The sequence below is a fragment of the Xiphophorus maculatus genome, chromosome 13 (genome assembly GCF_002775205.1).
Source record: "Xiphophorus maculatus strain JP 163 A chromosome 13, X_maculatus-5.0-male, whole genome shotgun sequence".
Classification (NCBI taxonomy): domain Eukaryota; kingdom Metazoa; phylum Chordata; class Actinopteri; order Cyprinodontiformes; family Poeciliidae; genus Xiphophorus; species Xiphophorus maculatus.
The window spans coordinates 9,795,332-9,816,856 of NC_036455.1; the positions used below are offsets into that span (position 1 = coordinate 9,795,332).

General features: G+C 34.4%; 4 protein-coding genes across 4 annotated transcripts; 1 reads left to right on the top strand and 3 right to left on the bottom strand.

Moving 5' to 3' along the window:
- Nucleotides 1-862: 862 nt before the first annotated feature.
- LOC102225894 lies at nt 863-5,103 on the bottom strand. Its single transcript, XM_005804724.2, has 7 exons — nt 5,008-5,103; nt 4,172-4,215; nt 3,180-3,545; nt 2,733-2,823; nt 1,881-2,059; nt 1,639-1,689; nt 863-1,337 (listed from the first exon to the last, which is right to left on the bottom strand). The coding sequence occupies exons 1-7, from the start codon at nt 5,031-5,033 to the stop codon at nt 1,258-1,260; spliced, it is 837 nt and encodes a 278-aa protein (XP_005804781.1). The 5' UTR covers nt 5,034-5,103; the 3' UTR covers nt 863-1,257.
- Nucleotides 5,104-7,207: 2,104 nt separating this feature from the next.
- On the top strand, nt 7,208-15,418 carry LOC111610391. The gene is made up of 5 exons (XM_023344434.1): nt 7,208-7,269; nt 8,519-8,878; nt 10,631-10,753; nt 14,903-14,961; nt 15,265-15,418. Exons 1-5 carry the CDS (start codon nt 7,236-7,238, stop codon nt 15,394-15,396), a joined length of 708 nt encoding a protein of 235 aa, XP_023200202.1. The 5' UTR covers nt 7,208-7,235; the 3' UTR covers nt 15,397-15,418.
- On the bottom strand, nt 11,816-14,451 carry LOC111610390. Its single transcript, XM_023344433.1, has 2 exons — nt 13,918-14,451; nt 11,816-13,078 (listed from the first exon to the last, which is right to left on the bottom strand). The coding sequence occupies exons 1-2, from the start codon at nt 14,239-14,241 to the stop codon at nt 12,569-12,571; spliced, it is 834 nt and encodes a 277-aa protein (XP_023200201.1). The 5' UTR covers nt 14,242-14,451; the 3' UTR covers nt 11,816-12,568.
- LOC111610389 lies at nt 15,298-20,401 on the bottom strand. The gene is made up of 8 exons (XM_023344432.1): nt 20,223-20,401; nt 19,018-19,323; nt 18,606-18,875; nt 18,036-18,098; nt 17,887-17,931; nt 17,687-17,800; nt 17,170-17,226; nt 15,298-17,082 (listed from the first exon to the last, which is right to left on the bottom strand). The coding sequence occupies exons 1-8, from the start codon at nt 20,296-20,298 to the stop codon at nt 16,910-16,912; spliced, it is 1,104 nt and encodes a 367-aa protein (XP_023200200.1). The 5' UTR covers nt 20,299-20,401; the 3' UTR covers nt 15,298-16,909.
- Nucleotides 20,402-21,525: the final 1,124 nt, after the last annotated feature.

Consider the following 21,525-nt stretch of genomic DNA (forward strand, 5'->3'; position numbering starts at 1 on the left):
CAGTGTCCCTTTAGGGGCTCTGTAGCAATGGGTGTTAAGAAATAATAAAAAAAATAAGGGTTTAACTTTTTACTCCCTAATATTTTTTGTCAATTTCTCTGTCACACCACACATGCTTTCTGTTCTCAGAATGTTTCACAAAGATGAATATTGATGATGCATTGCCAACTTCCGTTTCCTATGTTACTTAGCTTTTATGTAAAGAACCGTTTGACATGTTGATTGAAAAGTTGATGAAGGGGTGTTCACGTGAACCACTGACTTTTCTGGGATTTGTTTTAAGGCCATAGAGGTCCCCTCTGTTCTTGGCCTCTCAGAATAGTCAGTAGCTTCAGCCTCTCTGTCCAGCCAACTTGTGTTTTTGCTAAATTAACTGCTTATAACCATGTAATAAAACCACACGTCAAAACTAACAACCCTTTTTTATAAACTAGAACAATAGCTAGGTTTCTCATGTTGATTAGTCTAAATTTTCAATTGATTATAAAGAGTTAGAATTTACCAGAAAGGAGGGAAAAGACCAAAACACCCTCTAAAAGCTACATGTTGGGTAGATTAAATATGTAGACATAAAAAGAATTATGTCTATCTTTATCTTTCATAGATATAACAACAATATCAAACAGAACTATATCATGTTGCAAGCAGTGGTTCACAAAATGTTGTAACTGGAACCAAACATTTCCAATAGCTCAAAGAATAATGTGCAAATGTGCGAAACAGAATATATAAAAAAGAACGTTTCTGCTGCTAGACAGATGAAAGCTCCCCTAATACAGGTCTTAGGTCTTTGTTTTTACTTGTTGAAATTAACTAATGGATCAGTCTGCATCTTTTTAAGTTGATTGGCAGCTTTGACATATTTTATTTATTGTAGTTATGGGTTTTTTTTTTTTGAGAAGTTGCAAAATAGCCTATTATCAGTGACTTTTGATTAATTAAATAGTAAAAGGGATTGTCATAACACAGGAATATTTTCCATTAACATAAACTACAAGATGGTTCTTTTGAATGACATGAAAGAGAACTCTAGCACATAAGCAAATGATCAATTTAAAAACACACAATGATATCTACAAAATGTTGAGCATCAGAAATGGAACAGACTATAAATGAAAGTGTTTCAGGATTACAGTCATGCGCAGGATTGCAAGGCTTGTTGTTACTTCTCCTACTTACAAATCTTCTCTCTCTGCTGGTCATAGAGTGCTAAATTCTGTAGATGTTGTTGATAGTTACACGGCAGAAAAATATGTCTCAGTGAAGAAGAAGAATTTGGTAACACGAGAGCAGAACAGACAAGAGAAGAGCTGAACAGCTGCTTGTAGCTGCAGCATCTGAAAAGATAGAACAGATATATATTATTTTAGGTCAAAGTGCTTGCTTTAGGAATCACTTATATGTGTGTGATGTGTTTGTATGAGAAACATATATATTGGCATTTGACAATGAGACATAACAACTATAAAATAGACTTAACCCCATTGGTTTGCTATCATGCTTTTTGACAATAGATATTTTTACTTCTGCTGGATGAAAATTATTGCTGCTTGGAAACAAAACCAAGACTCTCAGTTGGTTGTTCTGAAAGTGCAAAGGTCACTGACTGTTTTGATTTCTGAAATTTCATATTCTCACCTGTCAGAATTTGTTCCTGCTTTTCTTGGATTCTCGATGACGGGGATTTTTCTGAAAGCAGAAATACTGAAAATGATCATGGTGCAGATGATGGTTGATATTAAACTACTCGTTAAGACAAAACATATGCAAAACATACATTTACATAGGTAAGTAATAAATATGATCAATTTTAACTTTTAATTTGAAGTTTAATACCAAAATCTAAACTTCACATTGTTCACAGGAAGCTGCGCTCTCACCCGTTATGTACAGCTGCATGGTGCTGACAGAGAGGTCGCCCTCATCCAAAACTTTGTATATTCCTTCATCAGAGTATTGAAGATTCTTTATCGTTAATTGTTCAAGCTGATGATGTTTTTCCATGCGTTCATTGTTTTCATCCCCTCTCTTCCACAAGTTCACCCATTCTGAACTGTCCCTGTGCAACATGAGAAAAAATGAAAACAAGATGAGCTTTATTGTGGAAATTGTTTTCTGGAGGCTGAAAGTGCTGAGAAACCCAAGCACGTTTGTGTACGAACAAAACCAAACAATAAGCTTCACTCTGCTTTAGTTTTATCTCCAAAATCCTAAAGCTGTTGCACTGTGTGATTATTTATAATAATCAAGCATGTTTTAGTAACAACAGGTTAGTTTACTAAGCAACCAAAATATTGTGTAGACACAAACAAAACCCCAGTGAGTGTCTTGCAGTTGGATAGAGAAATTTGAGTGACTCAGTAAATCTGTGATTTGAAGGATTCATGTTATGTGTGAAAATTTAATTATCACACTGTCTGCCACGGAGCAAAACAGTTAAACAAAAAAACAAACTGGAGATCCACCAAGCAGGTTTTTCTATTATGATCTTCAATTAACTTCCTTACGCCAATGAATAAATTACAAGAATATTTCTCTTTATTTTCCATCAAAACAAATGGTACTAATCTTCATTTTTTAAAATAAAATTCAAAATGAGTGTATTAAAGTATATAGTACTCTTAGTTGATCCCTTTATAAACCAAAACTAGTGGAAGTTCTTACTTTATTTATCCTGCTGATCACTGACTTGAGCCGATCAAAGAGTTTTCTTTAAATGGTTTTTAACTAACCTGCTCTGGAAGACCACTGCAAATGAGTGGGGGGTGTACAGCTCCAAAACCAGGTCGTCCCCTGGGTAAAGATCCTTCCGGGATTTGTGGTCTGAAAGTGGCGGACACAAAATACGAAGAAAATACATTAACATTCATAGCAACTAGACCAAGAGAGATCATGCTATTTATTAAAAGAGAAAGATGAAAACAGCGCCCATGATAAAAAATCAATTTTAATCAGCTTTGTAGAAATTTACTATTTTAAATGAATGAATACCAGAGAAATGCTATGTTAAAGGAAGGAGTGATGTTAGAAATAGAATACATAAAAATATCCATGTTTGTACTTTTATGTCTAAAAGAAGCTTGAATATAATATTCTAATATGAAGAAAAACTAAATGTTTGGATGGTGAGATTGCATTGTTAAATAAAAACAAAGCATCCCTCCTAGTCCCATACTAACCTGTCACAGACAATTTGACACTCTGAATGAAAACTCTGCTCTTTTGGGACCTCACGCCATCCACCACTATGAAGCTCTCGTATCTCCCCGTGTCTCCGATTTGAACGTCCTTGATGATCAGGGAACAATCCCCGGAGTTGAGTTTCTCCAGAGGCACTTCCACCCGGCCCTCGTACTCCGCCGCCTGCCACTTGTCTTCTCCAAGTTGTTCGAACACGGTGTATGGCGGAGACATCCACTGGATGTGGCAGCCGGACTCTGCCATTTCTTTCTGGGAGTCCTTCCAGCTGCAGGGAAGGACCACCTGGCTCCCCACCAGGGTCATGACAGGCACTGGGTTAGCAGTGGAGGGCAGAGCTGAAGAATCTGAAGACCAGGAGAAATTTCCAGAAGGTGTTTCCTTACTTATATTTTATTAATTGATAAGGACAATCAAAGCAGATAACCTAAATGTGTTACAATTTTATGTTTGATTTCCACACTCAAAGATCCAGACTACCCATTTGTGTAATTTTCAAGAAATGCATAAGTTCAATAGAAATACATTGTTTCCCAAAATATTGGAATATATATGTATATATGTATTTGCCTCTTATAGTTGAATGGTAGTGAAAATTAGATTTTTTTTTTATTTGACAAAGTGTAGAATATTTTCTCAAAATTGTATCAATTTATTCCAAATATGTCACAGTGAAAAATAAACCACAATATAAAGAGGATAACAGTTGGGAAACGGTGGCGCAGTTGGCAGCACTGAGCAGCAAGGTCCAGATTATAATCAGGGGTCTTTATGTAAGGAGTTAGTATGTTCTCCCTGTGCATGCATGGGATCTCTCACTCCAGCTTCCTCCCACATTCCAGTCAGTTCTTAACTAACATTTCTGGGAATCTATTGCTGCTGTCATCAAACCCTGACTAGCTTCAGAAAAAAACAGGAGAAAAAACAACAACATTATTTTTATTTCAGCCATAGGTCCAAGGCAGGTACTCACCAACTAAATTTCCAATAAGTATACCTTGTAGAAACACGAAAGACCTAAAACCCACACAAACAAATAAAAAAATAGCACAAGAAGATATCAGTTTTCAGTTCATCAAGCATTGTATTGTTTTGTATATTAAAAATTACAACAACAAAAAATAATTAAACTAAGTGAAAAGCGCAGACTGTATTTCAATACAATCTATGGTAAATTGTCCTCATCTAAGTCTAGAATAAATACTATAATAAAAATAATTAGCAATTATTTAGTCTTTTTTTCAACAGGAGATATGAAAAGTTGATTTTAAATAATATAATTTTGTATGGATTCATGAATGTATTATAATACAGATTAAACATTTGTTGTGAAGTGTCCATTTCTTATATTTTTATTGTTGTTGTTGTTTATGATTGAAACCTCCATTAACCACTGTAATTACTGGGAGCCAAACCGAAGAAATGAAACTAATAGTAAGTACACACTCATGAAATAAGCATGTGATATGATAGCTGTGTATGTTTTTAGGTTTCACACTTAAACAGTTTCTGCTTCTTGGAAAACGAAACTTAACGCGCCCTCTCTGGTGATTGGAGGAACTTTAAGGTGATGCAGAACGTGGCTATGTTTATGCTTTTCCCTGCACCCTGCAGATAAATGTATGCTCTATTTCATGGAAGGAAAATGCATATTTATTATGAGTTTAAGATAAAATCAATCAATCAATCAATCAATCAATAAGTGGTTAAGATAGGCAAACATAATATTTTTTTAAGTTTTTATGGTAATTCATAAAATACCATTACATTAAAATATCAAATTAGAAATAAATAAAATACATGTCTTACCAGAGTCGCTTCTGGAGAATGTCCATTTTGTTTACTTTGTGGAAATTTAGGTGATTCTCCACCTCTGCACTCCTCTGATGCTGGCAAAAGTGTGAGAGTTTCTCTCAGCTGGTATCCACTTTAGAAGCAGCGCTGGTATGGCAAGCCGTTTTAACATAAATTCGGTTTCGTCTGACTATCCATAATTACATTCTAGATATCTAATACATATAGAATATGTATTCTCTATAGTTTTGACTATACATAATACATATTCAAGATATCAGTAATGTCATTCTGACTAGTCAGAATGTTAATTTAAGATGTCTTAAATAGAAAAGCTGTTATTCAAGATATCTCTAATTAATTTAGAGATACCTTAAAAGGAATTTTGACTAGTCAAAATTACAATTCAAGATATCTTTAATTTAGTTTTGTCTAGTTATTATTTGCTTTTAAGATATCTATAATTTAGTTTTCACTAGTCAAAACTACATATCTCCTATCCAAAAATAAATTTAAGATATCTTGAATTATGTTGTCATTTGAGATATCTTTAGTTAGAATTATGACTAGTCAAAACTAAAATCGAGATACCTTGAATTTACTTTATGAGTAGTCATAATTTAATTGTAGATATCTGAAATGCGTTTTTCAGATAGTCAGTAATTCATTATACTGTAGATATCTTGAATTGAAGTCTCCATACAGCTCAGTGGTAAATCTGACGTCATTTCGACTAATCAGAATGTAAGTAGAGATATCTCAAATAAGTATTTTGTCTAGTCAAAATATAATTAGAGATATCTTAAATCGCTAAAACGTCTAGACATAAGAATGTAAGGGCGACAAAACAGAATTTATGTCAAAACGGCTTGCCATAGAGCTGACCTGCCTAAGTTTCGATTTACTGGCCGCCAAGATAAGACAAGTACAACTCGCTGCAGCAAACAGAAAGGGACGGACCATCTCATACCTTATTTGGAAATGGGACCATTGCACTCCGGAAGTGAAGGGGGTGCTATTTCGTATACAGTCACAAATGTCAATTTAAAATTTCAAATATATACACATCTAAAGAGCCTCAGTAAAAACGTGTTAATTATTAACTTTGGTGCAAAGAATTATTGAAAATCGATTTATTCACTGCGTGTTTATGTCTGTTAGTGTAAGGTTGAAAAGGAACTTCACTAACTCATAAATATTACAAATTTATGGGGTTTTTTGTTTGTTTGTTTCACGGAAAGTTTCTGTTTATATCACAGGTTTGTGGTACATTTCTGTCCTACAGAAAAAAAGATAAAACTTCAGATATTTCACAACGAGATATTAACATACATGGAAAATGTTACGAAAACCTTATATTATAGCAGAAAGTGCGATTACCACCGTAGGAAAGGCTTGCAGCATTCAATTATGCCGCATGAACTGATCAGTACATTATTGCAAGACAACGCAAAAGCGATTATTATTATTATTATTATTATTATTATTATTATTATTATTATTATTATTATTATTATTATTATTATTATTACTATTATTATTATTATTAGCAGCCTATTATTATTACTTTGTATAGTAACATGTTGAGTCGCTCTTTGACGGGTTTTCTTTAAGTAAAACTTGTCTTATGCACAGTTATAGTAGTTATTTTAAAATAATATGCATTTTAAAAACTTCAAAAATATTAATGTTGTTTAAAGAACTTTGTGTCTCAGCCATCATTTTTATGTTTATTTCATTAATATTAGTTTACTGTCAATTCCGTTTTTAGTGAAAAGTCTTAAACATCTAAACAGAATTCAATTTTTGACTGAACCAGATTTCTACTCATTAAGAAGCAACGAAACGTATAAATGAACCAAAGTCTATAAAAACCTGCATGTATGAAAAATAAGCGAGAGAAAGAGAGAGAGAGAGACAGAGAGAGAGAGAGAGTGAAAGAAGAGGGTGTTACCGAAAGGCTTTTATTTTGAAATATCAATTGACGCAAGCCAAGCAGCTCATGGTCTCCAGAGAAATGAAAGTTAATCACAGTCGTGTTTCAGTATTCACATGGAAAAACAGTCACGCTTCCGTTTTCTGCAGCAGCAGAAACATGTTGGTGGTCTCCCTGTGAATTCTGTGGCCAAACATAATTCACTTCCTCCCACAGAAATAAAAAACTGCAACCAACCTGAGCTCGGTTCAGTCAGCAGTCACCCTGTAACCAGTTCGTTCTGAGAGTATTTGTCTCCTTTAGGATAATGGAAGGTCTCTTTTGGATTTTCATGTTTCTTTGTAAGTCATTAATATTTGTGTATTATTTTCTTGATTTAAATGCAGACAGAATTTACTCAGAATTTTGGTTTTCTTATGTGTGTCTGAGGTTTTATAGGTCTTGTGGGTTTCTGTGCAAATCTCTAAAGGCTCATAATTGTTTATAGGTTGTGCTCCTTTTCTGTCCTTTTTCCCTTTGTTTCAACCAAACAAAACCCAGGAAGTTTTGTGGTAATGGTGGGTTTTACCTGAAGAATTGCACAAAACAAGCCCTTTGAACCTGAAATGTAGAACTGAAAACTGAAGTTGAATTTATTTCACCAAACTTCTCGCTTGATCTTCTTTCAACTGAATACAGCAATTTTATCAATCCAAAAACTCAGTTATTATAATACTTCTTTATATGAAATCTCCCTTCCACAAGCTTCTTTAACATTTTCAATGGAATTTAAAACAGGGCATTTGTAGTTTCGGATTGCAGGAGTCAATGGTTTAGGGAGAAGAGATTAAATGCTGCCATGTGAAGTTTTTTGCATCAGCCATGCAAAGCAGACTCTATGATAAATGTATTTTAATACATTTAAAATGCAAATTTTAATAAAGATACAAAGATCAGATTTTTCCTGACCAATGCCTTTTGATTTTGACCCTTTCCCAGTTTTTTTTATTGCATAGAATAAAAGACAAAGAATATGCGTCAGTTTCATTGATAAAAGTGAAAGTTTTGAATCCTGCAAAAATAAATTCCCACTTTATACATCAAAGTATAGATCATGAGCTTAATCTGATTTGTTGTAATCTCAAAAGGGGAATCAAAACAGAATGGTTTATTTTTTTTGGGCAGCTAATAAAAAAAATCTTCTTTATTTCTATTCTATTCTAAATTTTGATTACCGGTAAATCTTATAAACTGTTGTAGAATCTCTTTTCAGAATAATTTCATAAAACTAAAACAGTTCGCTTCAGAGTATAAACTAAGGATGGTCAAACACTCCTAAATTTCTTCATCACATGAAAAAGCCATTTAATTTACCATCAAATTTGATCATAACCAACTCTTTCAACCAGTGGTAGTGTATGGTGATATGTCTATTAAAACTAACCATTAGAAAACTGACGAGGTACATTTACATTTTAGTATCACAGCTACTACTTGATACCATTTCGCCCATTCAAAGAGAATGTTTCAATCAGGGTTGATGTGCTGAACAAACATGACAAATAATAAAATTTTTGGTCAGCATGATTCTGACTTGTCTGTTCTTCTCAGGTGTTGCAGGATGTCACCAGTCATCTCCCTCCCATGTTCCCCATGACCCACTGGTGGTCGTCAGGGGACAGAATGTCTCTCTGACCTGCAACATTACGCCCAGCTGTGATATCACCTGGTACCTGCTGAGTTCAGACCAGCTGTTGCCACTGCTTAAAGTCTCACAGACTAAACTCAAAATCAAAAAAGACATAATTGATTCTTACTCCAGTCGCATTACATGGACAGGAAACCTGAGTAGTGGGCTGATCAGACTGGAGATCCAGGCTGTGGAGGAGCAAGATGCTGGGCTGTATTTTTGTTCTGGGCTTTGTGAAGCTAAGGTGTGTGTAAGCAGAGGAATTCCCTTGAAACTTAATGGTAAGAACTGATCTTTTCTATTTGCATTTTAAATTATAGAAGCAATTATAGAAGCAATAATATATATATATATATATATATATATATATATATATATAAACTGCAGCTCTGGAAAAAAAGTAAGACACCTCTTAAAATGATCAGTTTCTCTGATTTTACTTTTAATAGTTATATATTTGAGTAAAATTAACATTGTTCTTTTATTCTATGAACTACTAACGACATGTCTCCGAAATAAAATGTAGTATTTATTTGCAGAAAATGTGAAATGGTCAAAATAACAAAAAAGATGCAGTGCTTTGAGACCTCAAATAATGCAAAGAAAGCAAGTTTATATTAATTTAGAAACAACAACACTAATGTTTTAACTCAGAAAGAGTTCAGAAATCAATATTTAGTGGAATAACCATGAGGTTTTTGATAGAGTTCATTGCAGTGGTCTCTTAATTTTGTTGTCTGAAGAGCTTTAAGTGAATATTTTGTTCTTAATGTCTTAAGACTTGATCTCATTAGAAATATTACATGGAAATGTTTATTTTTTTTATTGTACATGTTCTAAAAATGTTGAATGCTATAAAAACTAGAAGTGTTTTTTGTTGTTATTTTTTAGTGGGATTTGTTAGTATGATTAGATGTATTTAACCTTTGGGTTTACTCTGTAATTGATATCTATCAATAGTAACTCTGCTGGAGTTCAGCTGTGGCTTAGGTGGTAAGTTGAGTCATCAATGAATGAAGAAGAGCTCTTGGCATGCAACGAAACCACAGGACAGTCAGTTGACACAGATTGTCAGCTGAAGAGTATCTATCAAATTTTTTGATCAAACTAACCTCATCACAGTTCAAATGTTTCCTGTGGTCAAAAACATTTAGAGAAGAACTAGTTTTGATTTACATCATAACAGACATAACAGTAACAGCAATGAATTTATTACTGCTCAGGTTTGTCTCAGTTTACGGCAAATAAAATAAACAATAAAACTGTTTGATTTTATTATTTTACAAATAGAACATAAATCACAAAATAGTTCAAGTCTTTAAATATTCTACCTTTAACTCAGCTATAGGAGTATTTTCTTACTGTGTATATTTACTGACAGCATCGGTGTGCCCTTCTAGGTTATGGCACCAGGGCAGAAATTCACATTGCCCATATTAGAAACACTTCTGCTATCTTCAGAGTGTTTTGTTTTGTGTTATTATTTAAAAAAGAAATCAGTAAAAGCAGAAGGTAATTCTAAATAAGAACATAAAATAATTGTTTTCAGTATGTAAGGGTCTTTTGGTTTTGTTTACAGAATAGTATTCTATATAGCTGATATTGCTCAAAAGAAAAGACATTTAACCCAGAAAATGTATTAAAAAGTTCTAGTATCAAGGCAAAAACTAACAGAAGAGGGGATTCTTAAATGTTTTACCTGTGAAATATATCTGAGATTGAGATTCATGAAGAACATGTAAAACCAGGCACCACTCGCAACACCAGCATGGATTTTAGTCTCAAATGCTGCAAATTATATCCAGGTGCATTGCAACAGCCCACAGTTTTGTGCAAATTAGCACTGGTTCCCAGAGGATTATCTCAGTACAGGTTTACTAGAAAATGAAAATGACTGAAACAAGTAGAAACTCCACCCTTAAAAGAATGTGAGTTTCATAGCTTTGCATTACAGCTGTGAATGCCTCCACAGAACAATTTAACATTAAAATAATGTTGTCATCTTTGTGGGTTTTTCTTGTTATTATGTCCAGGAGTTGATGGGGACACTGCTGGAAGAAAAACTCGCCAACCTTGTTGGAGTCTGGGGATCTGTGTCCTTCCGGGTTTACTCGGCCTCTGTTCCTTTCTGATGATTGGACTCTACCTGTGCTCAGGTGAGTATCCACTTACATCCTCCACCTGTCGACACTTCTTCTGTAGCACTGCTTTTATTTTAAAACTGCTGCTCAACATCATCAGAATAATACATGATGATTATCAAATTTATGGGCATTTTTGAGTTCATTGTTCAAAGAAATTTTCAAATATATATATATATATATATATATATATATATATATATATATATATATATATATTTTAGCTCAGATTAAAGTTTTAAAAAACTTTTTCTTGTAAAAGAGAATTTTAAACTGTTTAATATATTGGTCTGTACCTGCATACTTCGTTCATCTGGCAAGTAAGCAAGCATACTGCATTCTCCTACTGCCCTCTGCTGCTCACCTATTAGAACTGCAGATGTCCAATATGTAGAGTAATTTTGGCTAATTTAAAACAAAACTAATGCTTAAAGAATTTTTTTTTGTTTTTTGATTGGCTGGTGGTCTTGCATTGTGTTTGCTAATGGAATCTGATCGTGTACTTTTGGCTTTCTCTTTTTATCATTTCGTCAAATTACTGACCTTAACATACACAGATATATGAGCATCTTTTTGCCAGTGTGGTTTTAAAACTCTGAATTTTGTGAAATCCAGCAGTGGAAAAATATGCTTCACCACCCAGCTCTGTCCTTATGAAGTCCTGCACATTTGCTAAAGAAAAATACGCCACTAGAGAGTATTTTTAAGCAAAAGTTCCAAGTTCCTGCACTTTCCCAAAACACAATAAATATCCTATAAATATAGAAACTGACATAAAAAATGGTAATAAATATATGGACATTATTGGTATTAACAGAAACATTTATTCAACGCTCTGTGTAATGCACATTTCATAGTACTTAAGCTGAGCTTCGAGATACACTGCGTTTTAGAGCCGGTTTTACTGGCTTTAAATGACGCAAGTGTAAAAATAAAGATTAAATCAGTGAGAGGTAAATGCTGTTCTGCAAACAGGTCTTCGCTTTGTGAAAAGGAGGAGCAGTTCCTAAATGTCAAACTTGATGTCAGTGCCAAAAATAATGCAGTGAAATACTTGAGTTAAATAAAGCATCGTAGTTAAAGGATTTGTGCTCTCCATTTTAATATTCATGACATATTTGTTACAGACTTTTAGTTCACAGGAAAAAGACATATGATTACAGTATAAAATCAGTTCAGACAAAAGGATTTCCAATTAGACTAGGGAGTAAACATAATCCCCACCACCACATTATGAAGTTTACAGGTATAAAAAATTTATGAAACAATCTTTGCAAATTGACAGGTTTATTGCTCATTTAATGATTTAGTCATTGTAGAGCATTCATTTCTTTTTTGACAAGTCAGTTCAATTATGTGCAATAATTAATAAAAATAAAACTAGGCTACAATCAAAATAGAAAAAAATAACTAAAAGTCTTTATGTGCCAGTGTAAATCAACTTAGAGAACTGCAGACCTTTCTACATCTTGTTTGCTTTCTCTTTTCATCATTTCGTCAAATTTGTATTTTTAGTAGATCTGTTTAGTAATTTCTGAATAATAAAAATATGAGACAAGCAAATTTGAGAAAATAGCGGTGAAGATAACGCAGGCAGGGAGGAAGTGTTCATAATGCAGAGCCTGGTATTCCTGATCGGTATTTGCGTGACCACTTAGCTAAAGCGACTATAGCAAACAGTAACTGAAGAAACTATCATAATCATTTCCACATCCTGATTGAAACAGATTTCACACTGTTTGCAAAACATTTCTATTTTCCCAGGGTGAAAGAAGTTTGCAGAACTTTTGCTGTTTATAATATCCCTGAATCTTCCAAGCATCCAAAAAGTCACACCTGCTTTATCAGGAGTCCATATGGACGAAGGGAATCCTCAATAATGACTTTCTCCTGCACGTTGGTGCTGCCTTCCGGGATGTACACCAACCAGATGCCCTCTCTCTGGCAGCTCTTCCTTTTTTGAGGGTTGATACGGTTCTGAAGAACTACTTTGTACATCTTCCCATCCACACTGTACTTGAATGTCGTGCAGTACTTCTCTGCCATCTTGATGTCTGGGGTTGAGTACACACCCCTGCCTCTGGTGTCGGGGTTTTGCAAAGCAGCGGCTCCGGCATCCAGAAAGTTTGGCTCGTTGTCTGGTGGGCCATCATGGGTGATGATGATGCCAAGGGAGCCGTCCATGTTGTGGCCGTGGTAGGAGACTGGCCAGGCGTCCTTTCCTGTCCCCAGCCAACTGTCCCCATCTTCATACTTCTTTAGGACACGCAGAGCGGTCCGTTTCCATCCACAGGGGCGAATGTACTTCTCATTTCCACGCGTAAATACCTTATCACCATCCTGTAGATCAAGATACATTTATCAGTTCAAAATGTGTCTTCTTTAATTTTGTTTAAAGAATAGGTGGGAATGCTTAGGAAAGTACTTTCTGATTTTGAGAAAAATCTGCTGTCATTTTTCTACAGCTGTCTCTATGCTTATTGCCACCCTTAGTAAGGATGTGAAAATGTCCTAAAATATCCCTTTCTGCATTTCATACAATTTTGTGTTGATCTCTCACATGAAATCCCATCAATATGCACAGATGTTAGTGGTTTTAACATAAAAGTGTTGACACCTTTGCAAACAACTGAAGAGAGATGCAGAAGTAGCTAGCTAATTTTAACATTTTGTGACTTCAACACATCTTTGCAGCATTTGATTGACATGCTGTCAAATCTTTTCTACTTTGAAAAGTCCTTATGAGAAGTGGGCTACTTTACAACATATATATGTCCCAGAGAAACAGGAAGTCATTGAATATTGATTAAAAGTATTTGAATTAAGGATTTAAATGATAGGTTTATTTATTCTAGACACATTCACTACAACCTTTGTTTATTCCAAGACATATGTGGACCCAGTAAGGTGAATTAACTTACAACATTACTCAATCACATTTTATCTGTACACACTTCCTCATTTCCTCCCTTAGTTAAAAGCCAGTCTACTCCAGAAACAGAGTTAGCCCAGTAGTTTTGTAAAATGTGACTGTTAGTATTTGTTCTTTCAGTTTTAATGACGCTGCAGTTTCAGGTCAACACAAACATGTTTTATGACCTGCTCTATTGCCTAAGGCCTTTGTCATGTGACGCGTTTACAAAGCAAAAAAAGAGAAAAAAACAACGGTTTCTCCTTACCTTTATGTTGGTGAAATCGTAGTCATACTCCGGATGGAAGAAGTCTTGGGTATTGATTCTAACGGTTGGTTTAATGCTTGCCACAGGTTCATGGGTCAATGCTGGTGGGGCGCTGTACATGTCCTGATTTTCCAAGTCCTGCAAGGATAAAGTTCCCAAGCTCGGGTACTCCAGTTCTTTGAATCCCTCCTGCTTGTAAAACTCTCTAAGGGCTACAATGTTGACAAAATCCTGCGATGTGAGCTGCGAGGATCCAGTTGTTGCCTCGACGTTACAGCCGGAGAGAGCTGACAGGGCCTCCAGGAAAAGCTTTATGTCTGGCATTTTGCTCCGGTGTTGTAAAAGATTTCAGGAAGGAAGACGGCCTCCTTGTCCTTCAGAGTTAGGTGGAACAATTGCCTTTTCTTTCTACCTTAAATAGAGTTACTTATTTATCAAGAAGACGTAAGAAATCAAGTCTAGCTTTCCTCTCGGCTGCTGAGGCAAAACACTGATCCTTAGTTTCACTTTAAGCCTTTAACAGTTTAATAGTTTCACTTTCACTTAGATAATTTCCTGTAAACCAGAGCATGCTCAGGAATAAATGCAGAGTGTTTCGAGGATTTGGACTATGATAGAATTACACTGTTTACCCCAGTCTAACACTATAAGCTTGTTGCAATCTGCTTTATGATGGTGTTTGTGATTATCTGGTGCTCTGCCTATCTGGTTACATTTCTGCCAGTTAACAACTAGTGTTCTGCATTTACTGTTTAGATCAGACACTTGGTGACTTTAAGTTTCTTCACTTTTATGTGAAGTTACTTTTGCTCCTTTTCACTTCTGACTCTGCAGATGGAAATACATGTAACCTGTAAATACTGACATCTTTTAAAACCTTCTAAAATATGCAAGTTTGAATACTATAACGGATTCAAATTAAATCAGAGCTTTCCATCAATCTCTTTTCATTCTACACCTCACTCCTATTCTGCTTTATCTTCAGGTAAACTGGGTCCTTGCTGTTGTAATCCAGGGAGACAGCATTCTTTGAGGATCACAGAGGTCAGTAGATGTATGCCAAGTTCACATGATGAGTTCACACAGCTAAAAGTTGAGTTATTTGCCTACAACACAAAATAGCAGAAGCTAGTTGTGTACATTTTGTGTTAGAAGTGGGATGACTTCCTTAAAATGTGTTGATTTGTATTGATTGATTTAAATTTTGTTAGGTAACATCCATTCATTCTAAATTCAGCTTTATTATTTTTCAGAAAGTAAATACATATGTTTTTTTTTCATGCTTACTGCATCATAGTACCAAGGAATGTGATATTTATGTCTCTTGTCTGACGTCTGTCTCTGCAGGAAGATTCTTTACATTACTCCAGTCTGAGGCATCCAGATAAGCCCCGCCCGTCTGTCAAGACCAGACCTAGATTGGCAGAAGACCTGGTCACATATTCTACAGTGACCACTCGCAAAAACTTAAATGGATAACAAGCAGAAAATAGATCATTTTATTTCTGCTCAGCGACTCTTAATATGACATTTGTTGATTCTTAGGAAACTTTATTCTAGTTTAAAAGTAAAATCATTTTCTATTGTTTTTTTTCTGATTAATTTTCAAATATATATATTTTTTTCCAGTAAATCTAGAGCATACACGGATTTCTAGATAACTGCTTTAGTCCTTCAGTAGTGCTAAATAAAATATTAATATTTCAAATCTTTTGCTATACCCACAAAGCGGGACACAATATGGGACTACAATGCAACTCAATATAAAAAATATAGCAATGTATTTTAAGCACCTCTTAGCCTCGTGTGCAATTACATTTCAATTAATATCAAAGCAAAAGTAGCAATTCTGAAAATAAATTTCATGTTTGCAATTTAGTTTACAATTTTAGTTTAGGGTTAACCTAACAATAAATCGTTCGGTTCACATTTTTAAATCACATGATTTGAAATTTAAAATCTGAATCTCTTTTATATCTGACGAAGAAAGAAAGTATTGTTAGTTTTGTTGTTGTTGTTTCTATGTGAATACAACCATATACATATTAAATATAACTGAGTCTGTTAATATGAGGTTGATCTGGACTCCTAACAGAATAAAGGTACAGTACAGCAACAAATTCAATAGCTCATATAAAATGTAATTAATTGCTATAATTAATAAATATAGGATATCGTAAGAGTTTTGAACTGGTGCTATGATAAAGCAAAGACAAACAACAAATCAACATACCCAGGTAACATAATCTCATTATTCTCAAGATGAATATGAGGTATAATGTAAGCTATATCACTCATTTTTGTTATACTGTTAAAATTTTGTGTAACTGTGGTAAAAATGTTTTTTTTTCTTTTGCTTCCTGCTGACATCTATATAACCAGTAAGCTACTGACATCAAGAATGTAAATATGGGCAATAATGCTGGCAGAAGCTGAACCCTGAGGATGGAGGGGACTCACACAAAACCCTGATGTGAAGAAATTCTCTTGTATGAAAAAGTTACCAGCTCAGCTCAGCATAACATTTCCTTTGTTTTATTATTTTTTATTTTTTAGAGTGTACATTTGTATTCCACTGTCAATTATGGGTCCATTTTTTTCAGTAACTCAAATGTAAATATGTTTATGATATTAAACTAACTTTCATAAAGTGTTTAAGAAGTAAAAAGCTGATTTTGTGCAAAACTGTTGATTTGCAGCATCTTGTTGACATTCCTCTTTGTTACAAATATAAATGAAATGTTGTTTTCAGTACCTTCTTTACAGTTAGCAAAAAACCAAATAAACATAACCTGACATAATATTTAACTTAACAGTTTCAGTTATTTTGTTATAAAGTCTCAAGGAAATAAAAAAGAAAATAACTGTTAATATTTCTGTGCTTCATGGTGTAACGACTTTAATCAAATGCTAAAAGTTATAAGTAATTGAGACACAAAAGGTCAAACACTTCTCAGTCTAGTTTGACAAAGAATGGCAGAAATAAACTGGATCAGGAGAAAGCGTGTTTGGCTGCAGGTCTGGTGATGACCGAGGAATAAATAACATTACTGCTGCTCTGATCTGGTGGAGACCAGCTGGGTCTCTGGCTCCAGATCTGTCGACTCAGAGAGGCGTAGTGGATGGTATCATCCTGCAGGGACGGACGCTTAAACACCTCATACTCTGCAGCCAAATAAAAGGAATCATTTAAATGCATTTAAATGACAAAATTACTTCCCTTTAGCAGATATGACTTTGTTATTTATTTACCAGTCTGGGAGTTATATGTCATCCACAGCTGCAGCTCTGTCTCTTCTTGTCTTTTTGCTACAACAGAGAAATATGTCTGAATTCAGGATATGTAAGATAATGAAGAGAATGCACAATGCTCATAAAATGTTTGTCACCTGTAGTAACTCAATTCACTATATTAATAGTGAATTCCTTATATAGTGAAATAGGAATTAGCTGATTAAAATCTTTATCCAGATGGCTGTTAATGTCTCTCTCTGTGCCTTTAAGAAAAGGTAAACTGATGTTTCTGATCAAGATTTGGATTCCTAGATGTCTGTTATATTAAACATTGAGCTGAATAAAGGGTAGAGTCAGTGACTCAGTTCCTAAATACCTGATTAGTGGCTTTAATGGCCATATTACTGTCAAACCTCTGGTTATAACTACTTGCAATTATCTTATTACAACATTACTATTTATCCTTAAAGCTAAAACTGAATTAAAGTGAAGATTATTCAGATAACTAACCAAATAACAATGCATAAATAAATACCTGCATATCTGTGTCTCCTCCTCTTTCTGCTCTTCATGCTGGTGAGGAAAATACAGACTAGAGCGATCAGGACGACCATTAACCCCAAACCAATGACAGCGACCAGCAGCAGAGCTAAAAACAAGCACAAACAACGAACATTAAAACCACAGAATAATACTGAGATGATTTCTTATTGCTCTTGACCGTGTGTGACTGACCATTCTCTGGTCTCTTCTTTGGTGGGTTCTGTGTTTCAAACACAACTAAAAACAAAAACAAAATGTAAAAATCTGTGCATCGCAGAATTGTTTTTGTGTATTTAAAAAAATAAACAGACTAAATGTATGATTTTGAAAGGAGAACCTACCTGACACAGCTGAGACTGTTCTTATTGTGGTAGATGATGGGATGCTGGCTGGCACAAGATGCTCTGAAATGTAGTTTTCAAATTTCAAAGTCTACAAGCATTATGAGTAAGCAATTAAATACATTTTGTTGTCAATACTGACAACAAAAATGTAATTTGAAAAATCTTAATTTATACATTTTTTATGTCTTTGCTGTTCAAATCCTTCTGATGGTTGTAGTGTTTAAACACTGACCTCAATTTATTTTTGCCTTATTTAAAGCTGATACGACATCAAGAATTACACATTTGCATGGAATGCATTGTATTTCAAAAATATAAAATATTTATATCAGTTACTTTAAAAGGAACAAGAAATTGCAAACCAAAGCAAAGATAAATAGCTCTGCAAATACAAAATAAAGAATCATAACAGAAAAAAACAGTTAGAATCAGCTTACTTAAAAAGACTATAAAGCCTATATTTCAGTTTTCATCATCAATAATTCCATTTTTTTCTTCTTCTTGTTCTTACTGCAATTTTTTTTTTTTTTTTTACAAAATAACCAGTTGAACATTTGACCGAGCTACCTTCCAGGAAGGTGAGTTTTGCCTGCAGAACTCTGTTGCAGATATACGCTCCAGCGTCCCCTGGCTGCAGGTCTGCGATCTGCAGTGCGCCATTTACGTAGCTCAGGCGACTCCCGTCTATTTCTGCTTTCCCTGTGCCATTTCTGAAACGGGTGAAGATGACCTCCTCCTTCTCCCCTTCTCTCTGTCTAAACCACCTGTGTTTAGACTTAGAGGAGCCTCTGCAGGGAAGCAGAAGCGTCCTGCCTGTAGATACAGTGAAGTCATGTCCTGGGGGTCAGAAGCAGAAGGATTACTGACTTTTAGTTTTTACCACTTTAAGGATTATAGTGTACAGTTCAGGAATGCATGGCTTCCTATAGTAAGGATGTCCTGGCTGGTATTTAACACTGTTGCTGTATTCTCATCATACCTGTAAGCACCTGCAGCTCAGCCACCAGCCGTTGGTTGCACTCATACTCTCCACTGTCTGAATCCTCGAGCTTCAGCATGCAGAGACCACCATCACTCAACAGAACATAATGCTGACGGTAGTGGTTGGTCTGGTAGCTGCTCTGCCGGGTCACCAGGACCCTCTGGTTCTGATGAGTCCAGATCACATTGGAGCCGGCAAACCCCCCACATGGCAAGCACACATGATGACCCTCCAATACTGAAAACCGGATCACTTCTGATGGAGAGAGACTGGCCAAAAACTCGAAGCTCTTAGCCTGAAGATCTGAGTTGGAAACCATTATTAAATCTATGTTTCATTTTAAAAAATAAGTTTGTTGCTCTTATTGCTTTTTAAAATCATTTATTTTACTTTGGCGTTTGCAGTTTTCAATACATGCATACATGTATGTAGTGATAAAAAAACAACTCAGTTGTGCTTCAAATTTTGTTAAAATTAAATGAAAAAACATTTAGTTTCTCTTTGTGATCAGTTAATTACTTTTGAATTTGAACATTATTTTGAGACAAGAGTAATGAAGTTCTTGAGATTCCCTCTAAATAACAAGAAAATAAATTTTTTTAGTCAGTTATAATAGAATTTTAGTCGTTTATCTAGATGACACTAATATTAACTATGACAGTCACACCTTACTGGAAGTCAACTTTTAGCCTTGTTTCCTGTCTTGCCTGCACTTCCTGTTTTATCTCATGGAAACATGCTCACTGTCATCCACTCAGACTAAAAATAATAACTGTACTGGAAAATTGTAAAAAAAACTTTGGGACATATGTTGGTGTTAAAAAATAAATAAATAGATGTGAAACATTTTTCAATAATATTTACAAAAAAATAAAAAAATACAGAGCAATATTTGTAAGACCTTCATTTTTTCTGTACTGTTTAATATAATTCTATTTTCATTCTAATAACATTACAAATGAGGTAGTTATTCAATATGCTTTAGTAATTTCTTACACATTATAAAATATGTGTAATTGCAATTCTTTATGGAAGATTTTATGAATTTAATCAGTTGAAATAACCATGGAAAAAGTAACACAATAAAGATGAATATCATTTGTTCATCATCAAGTGTTGCGATCCATTATAAGCACACATTATTAGCTGTATGATCAATATAAATGGTATTTAGTAGTAAAAAAACAGAGATCTGTCTGTACCTGTGGAGTTTTCAACACCGTCGATCACATCATGGATCAGAAACCAGACATGACAGAAAATCATAAACCTGAGCATCTTCACCACAAGACAACAGAAAATATGACTGCAGTGCAGAGGTCCTGTTGCCGGTTTGTCTGGAAAAATGAACCTTCTGTCTGTCTCAGTCTTTTTTTCCACATGTTCCTTCTGTCCGCCTTCCTCTTCCTCAAGCTGAGACCTTTTACATCTGAGCATTAGAGGCTGAGAAAATGGGAATCTGAACTCTAATCATGACTTTATGCCTATACTTTAAAATTTAAGTAATTAATTCTGCAAGTATTTTGGGGTTTTCTGTCTCTGGATATGTGGGTAAAATATGACCAATCACAAAGAAAGCCATTAAATTATAAGGGAGTTTTAAGAGCACAATGGACATAGCAGCTACAAGAAAGACATAAAATAATAGGCTGACTATGTACATGTATCCAGTTAAAACAAGATGCAATTTTAAGTATAAATTATGTAATTTATGAATTTAAACACAAGATACTGAAATCCATAAATAAAAAAATAACTGCACTTGACCCAAACAGAGGATGCAACAAAAGATAACAAGCATCATAGGCTTAATTAATACTTAATTAATACTTTAAAAAATTGTAAATGTCTTACATTTATTTCTGTTTTAGTGATTACTGCTGCATCCTGGGTGCACAAAGAAGCATTATCACAAATCCTCTCCCACCAGTTGTTAGACTTCATAACCATCACTATTAAAAAACCCCTCAAACTCATTAAATGTTTTCTTCACTGCTGTTGTTTTCACTTTTTCTCATCTCACAGAACATTACTATATACAGTCCATTTTTCAATTTCTTTGTTCCTGTTTTCAATGTACAAATATACACATTTTATACACTTTGAAAGACAATTAGCCTAAGTTTCTTTTGATGTGAGTATGCTGTTTTTAATAACTGAATAGTATTCTTTTTCTTATGTTCCTCTTATTGTGCAGTTTCAGTTTTTAGACTTTTTTTTTTACCTTAATTGCATGCAATGCAAGCAATATGCATGCTTCCATTTTGCACTTTAATTACCCTACAGTAGGACTACAAATGAAATTTCTATTTTATGAAAATAGCAAGTCAAAAACAACTATATAATGCATACTAAAATATGCACGTAGCTAAAATTACATCACATAGGGTACAAAAAATTGGGGAAAAAAATGACATCTACCACAGTGTTTGAAAATAGATTTTTAAAATGTATTGGACTTTACATTTATGGAAACTCAAAAATTGATTCTGTCTTACTTTTTCA

Coding starts and splice junctions, on each gene's coding strand:
- LOC111610391 (XM_023344434.1), top strand. CDS start 7,236: ATGGAAGGTCTCTTTTGGATTTTCATGTTTCTTT. Junction 7,270..8,518: donor TTGGATTTTCATGTTTCTTT/GTAAGTCATTAA, acceptor TGTTCTTCTCAG/GTGTTGCAGGATGTCACCAG. Junction 10,754..14,902: donor TGGACTCTACCTGTGCTCAG/GTGAGTATCCAC, acceptor CTTTATCTTCAG/GTAAACTGGGTCCTTGCTGT.
- LOC102225894 (XM_005804724.2), bottom strand. CDS start 5,033: ATGGACATTCTCCAGAAGCGACTCTG. Junction 2,060..2,732: donor GCAGTGGTCTTCCAGAGCAG/GTTAGTTAAAAA, acceptor CATGTTGCACAG/GGACAGTTCAGAATGGGTGA. Junction 1,690..1,880: donor CATGCAGCTGTACATAACGG/GTGAGAGCGCAG, acceptor TTCTGCTTTCAG/AAAAATCCCCGTCATCGAGA.
- LOC111610389 (XM_023344432.1), bottom strand. CDS start 20,298: ATGCTCAGGTTTATGATTTTCTGTCATGTCTGGTTTCTGATCCATGAT. Junction 18,876..19,017: donor TGAGCTGCAGGTGCTTACAG/GTATGATGAGAA, acceptor TCTGACCCCCAG/GACATGACTTCACTGTATCT. Junction 17,932..18,035: donor AACAGTCTCAGCTGTGTCAG/GTAGGTTCTCCT, acceptor TTTTGTTTTTAG/TTGTGTTTGAAACACAGAAC.
- LOC111610390 (XM_023344433.1), bottom strand. CDS start 14,241: ATGCCAGACATAAAGCTTTTCCTGGAGGCCCTGTCAGCTCTCTCCGGC. Junction 13,079..13,917: donor ACGATTTCACCAACATAAAG/GTAAGGAGAAAC, acceptor CTTGATCTACAG/GATGGTGATAAGGTATTTAC.